The sequence below is a fragment of the Anopheles funestus genome, chromosome 2RL, assembly GCF_943734845.2.
Source record: "Anopheles funestus chromosome 2RL, idAnoFuneDA-416_04, whole genome shotgun sequence".
Lineage (NCBI taxonomy): Eukaryota > Metazoa > Arthropoda > Insecta > Diptera > Culicidae > Anopheles > Anopheles funestus.
This window is the reverse complement of record NC_064598.1, coordinates 63,275,663-63,290,609: the sequence shown is the minus strand read 5'-3', so window position 1 is coordinate 63,290,609 and position 14,947 is coordinate 63,275,663. Positions and strand designations below refer to the sequence as shown.

General features: G+C 38.5%; 1 protein-coding gene across 7 annotated transcripts in view; it reads left to right on the top strand.

Annotated features, from left to right (window-relative positions):
• The window catches only part of LOC125766146 (ELAV-like protein 3), a 45,301-nt gene extending 30,354 nt beyond the window's left edge, over window positions 1-14,947 (top strand). For 4 of the 7 annotated variants that reach the window (XM_049431832.1, XM_049431831.1, XM_049431833.1 and 1 more), the window contains 8 exons: window positions 1,744-1,844; window positions 4,295-5,149; window positions 5,248-5,351; window positions 5,423-5,576; window positions 5,962-6,003; window positions 6,162-6,390; window positions 6,523-6,709; window positions 6,967-14,947. In XM_049431832.1, the coding sequence (XP_049287789.1) occupies window positions 4,975-5,149; window positions 5,248-5,351; window positions 5,423-5,576; window positions 5,962-6,003; window positions 6,162-6,390; window positions 6,523-6,709; window positions 6,967-7,128 (1,053 nt within the window). In that variant the 5' untranslated portion in view covers window positions 1,744-1,844; window positions 4,295-4,974 and the 3' untranslated portion in view covers window positions 7,129-14,947. The remainder of the gene's footprint in view (window positions 1-1,743; window positions 1,845-4,294; window positions 5,150-5,247; window positions 5,352-5,422; window positions 5,577-5,961; window positions 6,004-6,161; window positions 6,391-6,522; window positions 6,710-6,966) is intronic. The other 3 variants (XM_049431835.1, XM_049431837.1, XM_049431836.1) reach the window with 3 other exon arrangements.

Below are 14,947 nucleotides of genomic sequence, written 5' to 3'. Positions count from 1 at the left end.
CCGATCATCGCCAATGCGTTCCGTGTGCTTTCCTGGTACCTAGGCATTGCTAAATTTGTGATGCTATTTTTCAAAAGCAAATACCCTCATCTATCACCGAATCGAGTAATGTTGCATCCTTTCCGTTTTTCTAAATGGAGGTTTTGTCGTGTTGAAAAGAGGAAAACCCCATGCAGTTGATGGCATCCGGTCTTATTGTGGCACCGTATTCGGCTGCATAGCCATAGGCCGTAGTTGGCTTACGTGCCAAAAGCAATCGTTTGTACGAAAAGTGGTAGCCCGAGAGTTTAATTTTGGGATTGAGACCTCTTCTCGCACTAGTTTTTGGCGAATGAATATCATGAAAGGCGTTAGATGTGGGAACCGGGTTGGAAGAGGTTTGTAATCGTTGTACATTGTTGTTTCAGTAACACATCATCCTTTGAAAAGAATGCTGAAGTGATGTATATTTACGCCAATCGTAAATGTGGTTTGTCAGAATTGTGACCGAAGCACAAGGACGATTTATTGGCCAATATTTGAGGTTCCATCGTTGAACCATTTCCCTTAGTGTAGTGCTATGTATGACTGATTTCGACACATTGTTCCGTTTTAAGCCGGATTGGGATGATTATTCTACGTATTCTCACCATGTGTATTTTCTATAGAACGTAAGAATATTCAAACACTAGGCCGATCATTGCATGTTGACAAAAGATGTCCGGTTGTCACAATATGTAAAATGAAAAAAGATTTGGAGGAGTTAGCAAAAGTTCTTATATTTATAATAACACCATAACATCTCTTTTTCTTAACTTTTAGTAGAAAACTACAGGTTTTACCCGTGAAAATATCTTATTTTGAAATATTAAATTTTTAGTTTACATTTTAATTTTTTAAAATTTTTTATTTTAGTTTACAAAACAAATAAACCCATCTAACATTCTAACAATCAAGCTACTTTAAATATTCATGTGCCGAACTCCTGCTTTTTAACTGTATTCTCGTAAACTTTATTCGACTGTAACGGCAGAGATGCGACATCAAATTCAATTAAACTTGGCTGGTGAGTTTAGTAGTTTATCTTTGAGAAGCGTAATTTCCCACCAGCCAACAACACCAAAGAGTGGTGTTCATCAATTGTACGGGAACAGTTAAAAAAGAAAACACCATGAAACGGAATGGAAGTTTTATCCTTCGCCTTGGACTGATGTTTGTTCTGTGTTGTGTGATTGCAATTTTTGCACCCTTGATCCACAGCTTTGCTCGCTAGTGAGCAAAAAAGAAAATCAAAAGAAACTTCATCTTCATCATCACTATTCGCTGGTGCCGGAAAGGAAATACAGCACAGCACCGTTTGTTTTATGTTGATCGGGAGTTCCATTCCAAAGTGCCAAAGCTGCCCAATCATACCATGGATCTTGAGCTACCGAATAAACACTAAACAAAAAGAGGCAGATAAAGGATGCAGTTGCCAAACATTTGCTTCACGAGTGCTGTGCATTAGTACGTTCTCATTTGATGGTCGAGCGCTTTAGTATACGAACCGAAACAAATGCGGGCTTATTGTGTCTTTCCTTCAAAATTGATTACTTGTTTCATCAAGCAGTGTTCAGAAATTGGCTGCTTGCACTATTTAGCATAGCAGACTCAATTCGGTCGGTTTGATTAACCTAATTAATTATAAAGAATGTATGAAGCAACGACTCAAAATGACATTATGAGCCCCCCATTAAAGGAGTGTTTTTTCTCTTCCTTTTGCAGATAAACAACAACTGAATAAATCTTCCATTTATAAGATTTTTCTAGTCAGGAGAGAAAGGAGAAATAGCTGATCTTCGTCTAATACTATAAGAACACGGGTGGTAAGTACGCGAAAAGTTTAGTTTTAACATACTTCAAACGACAAATCTTCTTTTATGTATCTTGCTTTGTATGAAAAATCGTAATCAAGTGTTATTGTTGAAAGTTTAATTTTCCTTTTCAGCATATGTTCCTTTTTTCGTTTTTTGTGTTTATTTTTGTTTGAAACATTCAATAATCAACGGTTGAATTTGTGGAAAGCAATTTGTTTCAGTTGAATGATATTCAAATTTTTTTTCAATGTAAGCACGAACGGATTCTTGCCGACAGCTTTTTTCCACTATGCCCGGGAGAGCTCGTCTGATGTTCTACTCACTGAACCAGAACAATGCTAGGTCGTTTGTGATTTTGGAAGCTTTTGGGATTGTGTTTATCTGCAACATGGCTTGGAGCTTCTGTATTTGCAACTATTTTGTTTAGTCTATCCTTTTTGGTATGCAATGGAGACTATTTTAATGCTGAGCATCGATTATGGGTTCAAATATGTGAATTTCTAAAATAAAGCTTATGGCAAAACGTTTCTGGCCAAGTGTGTGTGTTTTATTTTATATTTTACTACTAAAAATGATTTATTGTGCGAGTGGGAGGGCTCTTCAAGCAGTACAATAATCATATTTTGTTGTGGCAATGAACTTGCGGGCTTAATTCGATCAAATGCACAACAGATTTCGCTTAATCTTATAAGCTGTTGACCTTTGCAGAAACGTAAACTTCGCGTATAACAAATATATAAAATCTGATTGCAATTTTAAAATGCCATGTGAAGGTTTTCTTTTCCTTTTGTCTTATAGAAAAGGTTATAGAAAAAAAATGAAAAAAAAACGGAACATGCTCAATAACAAATTCTCGATCGCTTTCATGGTGTTACTAAGCCAATAAGCCGATTCTTCCGGTCAGTCGGACAATTCGTGACAATTTAACTTGTAAAAAATAAATTCCGAATGGAAGATTCACATGTGCCATGAGATAGGTATCTCCGCAAACGAAAGAAGATGATTCTTTGTGTGTCTTTTATTGTTCCTTCCCGTCTTGGAATGGGAAGGGACGGAACTTTTTTTCGTGTTTCGTGAAAAGGCGATATATTTAAGTTGAACGAGAGAGAGAATTTGTCTTTGTTTTAGATTATACCGATATTTCTGCAAACGGCGACATGGGTAAATGGCTCAAATACGAATGAAATTTCAATTCAAGGTGTCACGTGGCGAAAATGTCTTTTGATACATGGTATATTTTATGCAGCTTACGTTTTGTGGAGAGTGGTTTGAAACAATATTCAGGTTGTTCAGGGGATACGACTTAAGTGAACAAAAAAAATGGATTTTTGATACCTTCAACTATTTTTTCTGTATGCGCTTTGACATTTGGTATTTTATGCGCTGTTCTATAAAATGGTAAACCAATGCTGATTTAAAATGAAATTGTTTTCGTTTCGTTCGATTGGAAAGTTCGATTTCAAAAGAAATCTATTTTAAATTAATTTGCATAATTTAGCTAAAACTAAGGTCGATTGTTGCTAATTGTAGCTTAAATTTCGTATAACAAGGTAAACAACTTACGATACGATCGATTAATCGTATCGATCAAAAGTATCGAGCAAAACCTAATAGATCTTTCATCATGATGCGACCTGAGCACAATTAATTACCTGATAGTTGCTGCATTGTTTGACAGATACAGTCTTAAAATTAAAGCTTTCTGAATGAAGGTTTGCGAGGTTCCAAATATATGTTCATGGAGACGCCTGGTGGGGAAGATGCCTGATTATGGAGGCGCCTGGTTGTGGAGGCGCCTGGTACTCTTCGCGATTAATGATATATTGATTAATTAATTTTATTATTCCTTTTTTAGTAAATTTTCTTATATGCTTTTCAGGAATTTATTTTCCTTCTAAACGCAACCAAAGCCGGTAGTTGCAAAAAGAACCAATTCACAAACTCATTGTAGTGTTTGGTGGTCACTGTAGTGTAGTAAAGAAATTTAATTTTCGTTTACCCAATGTGCACGACGACAGGCAAGACAAAATGGCATCGGGTGGCAGATCTTTAGTATCTCACCAGTAAAGTGTGGACAAATGTAACAGCAAGCTTTCTATGCCATTAAAGGATATGAGATTTTTTTCTCCTACTCTACTCGTATGGTTGCGACAGCGATCTTTGTTGGTGATATCGTTAACGGGGTTTTTTTCCTGATTCAACAGGAAATGGATGTTCCTTCCGCCCTTTCACTTTTGTTCGTTTTTACTGTCATGTGATATTTTATATTTCTTTCCGTGAACGTTTCAGCAACCTTCCATCCCGATACCGTGTGCTATAAGTAGTTCATAAAAAAAACATTTCCTTCCTTGAACGACAATTTATCTTCACAACTACTAATGAGGCATTTTCATTTCTTTCCTTTAACATATTTTATATTTCACATTCCATGTATGATGTTTTGTGCGCATCGCCTGAAGATAAACCTTCAGATTTATTCGCTGCACATCCGATATAGATGCATTAAGTTAATGCACATCGCGCTCTGGAGTGTGACGCAGCGCAGAGTGAACGTATAAACGGCCAGCGTACCTTTTGCAGGAAGTAAATTGTACAAGTTTTAGCGCTAGCTTTAAGGCGCAACGTAAACAGTGGGAGTAAAACAATCTGCCAACGGTGGTAAAACGCTTTTCCGGGTGTCCATCCGGAATATCATCAGTATTACTAGTGCTATACTACTATACAGTACACAAGGCTGGAATCAACGACGACGAAGCCGACGAAGGCGAAACACGGAAAATACGACATCCAATAAATTTGCTGTCTTAACTGTAAGGACATTCAGCGGGAGCATAGAAAGCGCAGAAGCAAAAAGCCTCACGGAAAGAAGGAAGAAAGCACGAGTGGTCGTTACAATCATTTACGGACGCCGCACAACGGTTGACACTTCCATTATCGTCGATAGACGAAAAGCTAACCACCTTCGAAACCGAACCGTCGGCCAAAAAGGGCCACCCTTCGCCGGGTGGTAACTAGAGAATCAGCTCTTGTTTCGTGTGAGCTAAGGGAATCCCAGGCAGCAGTGAAACAAAAAAGCGGTAACTGTGTGTAATACTTCTCTGCCTCCATCATCGTCTGTTCATTGCCGCTTAACTGTGTCATGATGACGAACGGAATCGCTGATGCGCAACAAAATGGCGGTGGCCAGGAAGACTCAAAGACCAATCTTATCGTCAATTATTTACCACAGCAGATGACCCAGGAGGAGATACGGTCGCTTTTCTCCAGCATCGGAGAGGTGGAAAGCTGCAAGTTGATTCGTGACAAAGTGACCGGTAAGTGGGAACGTAGAGACGGTTGGTTGTGTTTGTACCCAGTATAGCGCTGTCCGGTAGTTGACTTACACTTCATTCGGGCGGTTGATTGCTTACAGGGCAAAGCCTTGGCTATGGATTCGTTAACTATCAGCGGGCTGAGGATGCGAGCAAAGCGATCAACACACTGAACGGCCTAAGGTTGCAAAACAAGCAAATTAAGGTAACGGTTCAAGCGTTCAATTACGAATCTGGAATGTGCATCTAACAATCGATCTCCTTTGCCATCTCAAGGTATCGTTTGCACGCCCAAGTTCCGAAGCAATAAAGGGTGCGAATCTGTATGTCTCTGGTTTGCCGAAAAACATGCTACAGGCGGACCTGGAAGCATTGTTCAGCCCGTACGGACGCATTATCACGTCCCGCATTTTGTGTGACAATATTACAGGTAAGACATTTTACGCATTTACAAAGTTTCCCGAGGGACGAAATAAAGTTAGTGTAAGCCATAGGGGTGTGATTAGTTGTTTTTTATTATTTAAATTTACGTATTGGAAGTTATTTTATTACATTTGTTGTTTTATATCGATGAACGGAAAAGTTGACAATCCATCGAAAAGTAACAAAATATTTACTTAAATTCATTTCAAATTGGGAATGAATGATGTCGAACTGAACTGTCGTGCCGTAGCAATAGGAGTTATGTTTTTTAGAATTCGATTTAAAATTATATTTATTGTACGGTTTATGTAACTTTGTTCACAATTTGTTTTCACTTTGATTTATTTCCTTGTATGATTTTTTCCTTTATTTTATTATTTTGTCTTTTGAAGCACGACAGTACAGCTCCCCAAGTGGTGGTGAAAATGGTAATGGTATGTATCGTCTTATCTGTGCCAGGTGAAATATTTTTTGTTTTTATTTTACAAACAGCTTTAAATTTATTAATAAATGTTACTGTACGCACTTAAAGCTTTGCTCAAACTCAAACTCATTGTTTTTTTCTGATCGAATCTTTGACTATCTATAATAGGTCTTTCGAAGGGTGTCGGTTTTATACGTTTCGATCAGCGCATGGAGGCAGAAAAGGCTATCAAAGAGTTGAACGGAACCGTACCGAAAGGTTCGACTGAACCGATCACGGTCAAGTTTGCGAACAATCCGAGCAGCACGAAAACTGTACCACCGCTTGCGGCCTACCTGGGTCCCCAAGCTGCTCGCCGTTTTCCCGGACCGATCCATCATCCGACCGGACGCTTTAGGTAGGACATTGCATTTGCTTGTGTCAGCCGCATACCACAATAATTTCGTCCGATATTTACATTAACATGTTTGTTGTTTTGTTGTTTTTCTTTCTTTCGTTCTTCGATTCGGATACGGGTTACGTTTCAAAGCAGTGCCATTCCAAACTATCGATACTCGCCGCTGGCAGGAGATTTACTGGCGAACTCGATGATTCCTACCAATGCCATCGCGAACGGATCCGGTTGGTGTATTTTCGTCTACAACCTAGCGCCGGAAACGGAAGAGAATGTATTGTGGCAGCTGTTCGGTCCGTTCGGTGCCGTCCAATCGGTTAAGGTTAGTGGATATTGTTCTGGCAGTTTGATAGATTTACTAGCCGGTTATGGTTGGAACAGCAACTCGTGTGCTGTGCGCAAGTTTTTTGCTTGAGCGTTACTTGTTTTTATCGTACAATTCTTTCTCGTGCAACTATAATCATGTTTCGTATAATCTATTGCTGCTATGTACTTTATCGATCGTCAAGCGAAAAACAAGACTTTGTTGTGTTTTATTTTTTTTAAGATTGTTAAGACTTTCTCCTCTTTCTACCGCAGGTCATCAAGGATCTGCAAACGAACAAATGCAAAGGCTTCGGATTCGTAACGATGACCAACTACGACGAAGCAGTTGTCGCTATACAATCGCTGAACGGTTACACGCTCGGTAACCGCGTGCTGCAGGTCAGTTTCAAGACGAACAAGTCGAAAAATGCGTAAAATCAAGCGAACCTGCCACCGGAGCTGTTCACCCACTGGCTGGCTCAGCTTTCGATCGTAGCCGCGGCCCGTAACAACATCGGTGAGCAAGAGGATTCACATCGCCGCAAGACGATGGACGAACGGCACCGGCAGCAGGATCCGCTGGGATTCGGGCGCCGCCGACAAGGCACTCGCGATAGGGATCTCGCTGGTATGCTGGACCAGCGGCGTGCCCTCGATGGATGGATGAGCGAACTTAACGAGCTATTGAAGATGCGTCCCATCAGATAAGATCCGTAACGGTGGACCTGTTTATTTATTTATTAATATTATCATCATTCTCGCATTTTCATTCGTTTTGAGGAGCGGTGCTGAATGAATGGCGAGGGAAGACGATTCGGTCGTATCAGATAGCAAACAAACCAAAAGAAGAAGAAGAAAAAAAACAGAAAACAGAAGGCAAAACAGGAAACGAAAAAAAGAATGTTCAACACGGAAAGTCCAAAGAAAAAGAAGCACGGAAAAATGTATACACACATCAAATCACAATTCCAGAAAGTGTGCAACTTCCATGGCGAAAGCGTTGAGCGTTGTTAGTTGTTCTTTGCACGTTTGTTTCTCTACTGCAACAAAAATATGATGATAAAAACACAACAGATCATTTACAACACAATGTCCGTCTATTTTGGGCGTAAAAATGAATTGTGCAGAATAGGGAACTAGGACACGGGAGCGGGGCAAAAAGTGCAATACTAGCAACAACCTGCGATTCAGAAGCCATTTAGTCAGGCTGTTGTGGAAACGTAATGCATACCGGAACAGTAATGACAATGCTAGACGAAGAAGAAGAAAAAAAAACCGTGATACAGTTGTGAAAGCGAAAGTGCGTCAAAATGACCATTCTCAAGCGGCATCTCTTATCGCTAGTCGCCAAGCTCCTCCGAGTCAGTTTTGAGCAATTGTTAAACGCTCGCTAGCCGAAAAAAGCGTTACAGGGGCGGGAATATAATAGGGAGTGGGGGGAAAAAAGTGGGAGAAGAAATGTAACTTGTTCGTAAGAAAATGTAAGGAAGGCAAAACATTTTTAGAAGAATTTTACACAAGGTTTTACACACGAGTAAGTAAAAAAAAGCAAGCAAGAATCACCAAAGCGAGGGAGGAATAGGAAACAAGAAACGTAAGGAAGAAATAGAAAGTTTAAAGAAGAAGACGGAATGGGAGAATGAAATGTGAAACAGCAAAACCTAAGGGAAGCCAAACTGAAGACGCACGCTGCACAGGTCGACAGGTCGTCGGCGTGTATCGGTGTGCGCCCGTCGAACGGGAATCGGATACGATGATGTCACTATTGCCTCCAAAGAAGCGTGAAGCCGTTTTTCACTACGATTTCCTTCCCATCTTTCTAAGCACTTGCAAACGAAGCCTTGAGTGTTGGTTGCGTTTTGCGCTCCGGCAGCAATCCGATGTGCGAACATGTTAGATTAATTTAATTAACTCATTTTTGTTCTTTTGTGCGTTTGCGTTAATGTTCGATTTGTGTTTCTACTGTCACATCAAAGCGTGTGAGTGATCAGTACCGTTTTATTGTAAGTATGTGTAAAATTTGCTTTTGGTTTTATTAGAACGTTGTCATTTCGAGTCGACATACCTAAACGTACATAATTTAAAATTTATTTTGTAATGTTCCTTGCTGTTTGCGATTTTGCCAGTAATTGTTGTTCGCTTACTCACACGCAGGTGTTAGGTACAATACCACGAGACTTGCAATCATTCACTATCACATTAATTTATCCATCCTGCGGTGTTTAGGAAACAGGTAAAGAAGTCTAGGTGGGTTTACCCTCTGTAATAGACACTCTCGAATGTTAGTTACTGTGCTTTTGAGTTCTTGAGATTTGGTTTCTGTTTTTTTTAATTTATTGCAAATTTCACCGTATCCTTAAAGCTTTTTGCGTGTTGATGAAAGTTTTATGAAGCGCATATAACCATGCACTCACACAATCAAACAACAGGGAAAAAACATTAATTTGAATAGCACGTGTTTGAGTTCGTTTGTATCATAATTTTGTGGGTTAAAACAAGCAATTTCGCACGAAGCGTTACATGGCATAATTCAGTTGCTTGATGATTTTGTTCAATGTTCTTCAGTGTAAATCAATCGAGAAGCTTCGAATGTAAGAGAGAAAGAGAGAGCAAGAGAATGGTAGAGAGAGAGAGAGAGAGAGAGAGAGAGAGAGAGCAGAAGTAAAAAAATGTAAAGTAAAACAGCAAACAAAAAAGTATCAAAACATTGATTCAAACCAAAATTGTTTAGTATGTGTTTACTTTATTTTTTTATTTTATTTTTTTGTCACATGAATTTTTGTTTGTTTTTTTTTTTGTATAATTTTATTACGTTCATTGTTATCTATGCATTAAAAGCAACACCCAGTAGACGTACGTTACCTTAGAGCAGTTTATTGCGTCACGGTGTCCGACCCCAAAACCACCTTGATCTGCGCTCCCCGTTTCCGTTGCGTTGAATGCGAACGCAAACTATTGGGACCATTGACCAAGTCGTAGCGGAGCGTCGTAGCGTTCGTGCAAAACAATGGTAGATGTTTTTTGAAACTGATTTAAATCTCTACTCTAGCACGCTTCATACACGCATCACACGCGTACGGTAGCATGCCAAAAATTTACTGGACTGTGCAGTCTTCTTGCCAATTCCGCCCATAATTGTTCGTAGTTTATATACAACACAACACGTCGCGATCGATCGAGGTGCATTAAATGAGCTATCGTTTTTGTGATGTGAGCGTGTGAAACGCTGGCAAATGGACGAAAGCACGGTTGAGATTGACTCCTGGCAGACATTGTTGCAGTGTGTATTATCTTTATATTTTTCCGTTCGTTTGCGATTACTTATTTATTTCGTCGGCAACCTGTTCGACAACCTAGCACACCGATAGAAGTAACAAATAGGCAGATTTTAGTCCCTGCAAATAGCGCACCAAAAGAAAAAAAGAAACGGTTCGCATTCCATTGATGGAAGATACAAACCATTCTAGATGTGCTAGAATTTTCCCGACGACGAGAAACTCTTAACTGCTAACGTAAAACGACGAACTGCTCAAACGAAGGCAATGAGTAAATAAAATGTGGTTGTGCTAGTCGATACGATCCCCGGAGGAACCATAGTGGAGACGGGTGGTACTCGAACATAACGCTGAATATCCTTTAAAATGGTAAAAGCAAAGATGCAATACTAAAATAGTAAACCACTGTCACGTGGGTACGAGGTGTACTATATTGTACGGCAATACGCACCCACCCCATACAATGTGGTACGATGATGCATTATGCAGAAAGATCAATTGCAGGGGGCAAAACTGATACACCCAATTCCCCATGCTCGAACCTGATCCAACCGATGATGAAGAATCCGAAATACTAGAAAAAAACAAAAGGAAGCAAAAAACTTAAGCACGCAACGGAACATAAACCGAGTACGAGAGTCTACGATATTTATATATCTATACACCTATATAGTGAAATACTTTATGACGCTGTACAAGGAAGTAAGTAATTATATTTATAACTCTCATCCGAGTGTGATGCGAGTGTGGAAAATGCGCAAAACAAAAGAAGAAGAGGGGAAAAACAGCAACACGGAACAACAACAACAAACAACAACAACTAATATTAAACAACTACTACCGTACATTGCTAGCAGCAGGAGAGGAATTCAAGCAAAAAAAAAACACAATAACAGAAGAAATGGTAAAAAATTATTGCAAAAACCAAAACTTATTAGTCCAATAGTATTATATATATATATATATATACATACATATAATTCAATATTTACATTCTCAGATAGGAAAAATTAATGCATAATCGGATAAATTTAATGCAAAAGGAAAGCGTTACGATTGGCCGTAGCATCCGTCGCCGGGTCAAAGTGCAATAGTTAGACGTGTGGGAACCGGCTGAACTAGCGGCCCTGTTCTTGATATTGATTGTCCATCTTTATCATATTCACTGCATTCATTTGATGTTGTTTAAATACGCTAAATACGTATAGTTCTATATCGCAGATTTTACCAGTAACGTTAAATTAATCAGCCCATTACAAAAACAAAACAGGCACAATTCCCCCACAGAAAACGCGTGTACACCCATTACATTATCTATGATGAGTCCGTTAGGTCCAGATATTTCTGTGTGGCGTGTACTGTAGCTGATGATCGGAAGAAAGTGAAATTGAGACACAAAAACACAACAACTACAAAACTCTCCGCTCCCGAACTAATGATGATAACACGAACCGCATCAGTATTATTGTAATTAGAATGTATTTCTGCTTTCCACTGTTTATGGCGCGAGAAGGCGTAAAATAGCGAACCTAGAGCATCCTAGCACAGCAACACTTCCCCAAAAAACAATGCAGCGAAAAATGCAAATGGGTACACTAATTTAGCGATAAACCAATGAAACGAAGTTAGAATTGTAGCTATAAATGTTTATATTATTCAGAAATATTCAATTATGTGTCCGCTATTCTTATTCAATACCTCTCTTTGTAATCACTAATGTTTCAATTTAACGATATCTCTCGTTCTTATTTACTTGTGAAACCGCTCCAGTAGCAGAAATCTATTGACATTGGGAAATTGAAGAAAGAGCAGTGAAGCAGAACATACACAGACAGGAATGTTATCTGGAAACAAAAACCTAACGCATGCCATTATGTTATTAAAACAGATCGTGAGGAAAAGATATGAACGGCGATAGCGATATGTTCTCCAAAGCGCCACCAAAAAAACAGAGAAGAAAAGATTATTAGTATAGAATAGAACGACGTTTAACATAATTTATATTCTTCTTCTGCACGTTTTGCGTAACACTTTCTCTTTGAAGGACAGGTTAGGAGCAGTTTAGGGTTAAACAGACACCGCTCAACAGTAAGCACTGCAATACGGAACGAGAGCAATGAAATAGGCAAACGGAACCTTTAGATAAATAAAAATACACCCAGACGGGCAGGCAGCAGGTGCGATATGTGTGTATGATGGGAAATTTTCAAGCTAATCTATTTTACATGTTTAGCAAACATTTTGCTAGTACCGTATATATATATATATAAAATATATATATTATATATATATTGATAGGAAATGTTTAACGATGAAACCAAAACCCGTAAACATAAGTATTATTACAAAACCCCCCGCGGTGCAACCCAACCGATCGGATTGTGTGCGGACGGTGAAAAATCAAACCCTAAGTATTGTATCGATAGCTGTCGATAGAAAAGAAAAATGTGATCCCACCAATGTAAAACCAAGAAAAAAAAGTAATTGCAACTGTGTAAGAAGAACAACAAAACAAAACAAAACAAAACAAAAAAGCTAACAATCTATAAGAAAGTATTATGAATGTGTAGCCAAAAAAACGTAAAGAACAACATTTTAGTACAGCAAAACGAAACAAAAAAAAAAAACAAACAAAACAATATTAGAACAAAAACCCAATCGCTGCCAACGGCGGTACTAAAAAAAGCAAGCTCTACCCCAGCGAATCCTAGTGAAGAAGCGACTGAATTGAACCGTAAAATACTGATCACGCTCTAAGCATTAGGGAACTAAGAACGAACAGCAGCAAGCAAACATATGTACCCGAGTCGAACAAACCATTAGTAAAGAAGGTAACGTCAACGTAAATGCGTCAAACGCATTACAGGCAGACGAAAAGGGGTGGTAAAAAAGATGAAGAAAAAAGTAACTAACAAATGGGGCAATAAGAAGGCAAAAACCAAAACAAACAACAACAACAAAAACCACAAAACCACTATTGAGTAAATCATGGTAAAGAAAAGGAAATAAAAAATAAACAAAAATGTTAACATTTTTGATATTAACTTGTAAGCAGAGTTAGAAAAATAAAAGCAAAACCAACCAATTTACCATTTACACGTTGCAAGAAAAGTGAAAAGTAAAGCAAAAAAAAAAAAACATTTACGTGTAATAAGTGTAAGAGCAAAACGGAGAGATTTTTAATGAAAACAAAATTTAGGAAAATAACACCCAATCGAAATCATCCTGCAAGGATAATACAATTGCTAGACAGTAAACATGAAACGAGATGTCAGTAAACAAGTGCGGAGGGCAGAAGGCATTAGACAAAATTTAAACCCAAATACATGTACGCAAACCCCGTTTGCGAACGTGTGCCAACTTTAGCGAATTGATCGTGGCGCGTATATGATTAAAATTGTTAAAAGCAAAACCAATACTCTGGTGCAATTGATTGCCTGCATATTATGTCATTACACTTTCCAAGGTTTAGTCATTTTTGGTGTGTAGAATGAATTTGAAAACAAAACAAAAAAACGTATGAAACAAAAGAAAAACTAGTTACCAAGCGAAGTAAAACTAACAACGGAAAAGAAACACGCACACTATGCAGCACAAGTTAGTAAGTAAATGAACTAATAACGTTATATCAGGTTATATCTTCTACTTGCACCCTTTTTCGCCGTGTCAATGTTTTTTGCATCCGTTCCGTGTTTTTTGCGATTAGGTTAAACCTAAAACTGACCCACCCCTTACCCCTGCTACCCTGGGGTAGCAACCGAACCGATTCCAATAGCGATCACCACCAACAAAGACCCGTTCGTTGAAAAAACAGGTAGCTAAACAGTAAAAAAAAAAAAAATACAAATGAAGAATAATGGCTTCGGATCCTTCGGCACACCGTAGTGCAGAAAACAAGCAATAGCAATCAATTTGTCAAAGCAAAGATGGTTATCAGTTGAAGGCAGATTATGAAGAAGAAAAAAAAGAAACCGGAACGAAAGAGGAATACATCCGCCGGATGCGTGGTGTAGCCCAAAGGTAAACTCGTCGTTACGAAACAATCCCAACAGTAAGCAATAAAAATATCACAAAAAGCAAAAAAAGGAACTGCGCGGGTGCGGTGGTATATACGATGTGTAAGCATTTTAATCTAATCATTATCGAAATCAGCAAAATAAATAAGTGTACCGTGTTCCGAATAACGTGGCGCGCCGTTTACTAGTCTCTCACGCAGTAGTAGTTCATATATAGTTTCTATTCCGGATGCGATGCGTGCGCGTGCATTAATTTAATCTCTCACTTCACCAAACGAATGTAATTGATTTATTTACTGAAGAATAACATCAACCAAGTAAAGTAAAGAAACAAAACAAAACAAACAAACAGAGGAGAAAAAAAAACCACTAGCTTTAGTTACTCACTAGCCGTAAGACATATCGTAACGTATTAAATTCTCGTATTATTGTCCCTGTTTATCGAAAACCTCGAAAAAAAATGTTTGCAGCATATTGATGTCTGGCTAAAATCTGTCTTTTTACAATTATCACGTTGAAATACAAAACAACACAACAGCAACAAACATGTGGAAATAAACTAGAGAGACAAAATCAGCTAGCAAAATGCACAGCAGTACCAATAGATAAAAGAAAAGCAAAAAAAAAAAACATATGACAGAACCAATCAATGTAAGCAAAACAACGACAACAAACATACAAAACAAGAAGAAGAAAAAAACAACAAGAACAACCACAAAACACAAAACAAATGAAATGATTGTAATAAACCAAAACCTTTATATTGTGGAAAATCCTTCGGCATCCTGCGCGTGGAGTTGCAAATGTGATGAGTTGGGCAAAACAAAACAAAACAACAAACCGGGTCTCTCTCGTGTTACTTACACACGACACATACAGACACAAACACGAACGAACCACACAACACACACGCAAACACTTTATTGAATTTAAATAAAACTGGAAAAGCAAGGAAACAACCAA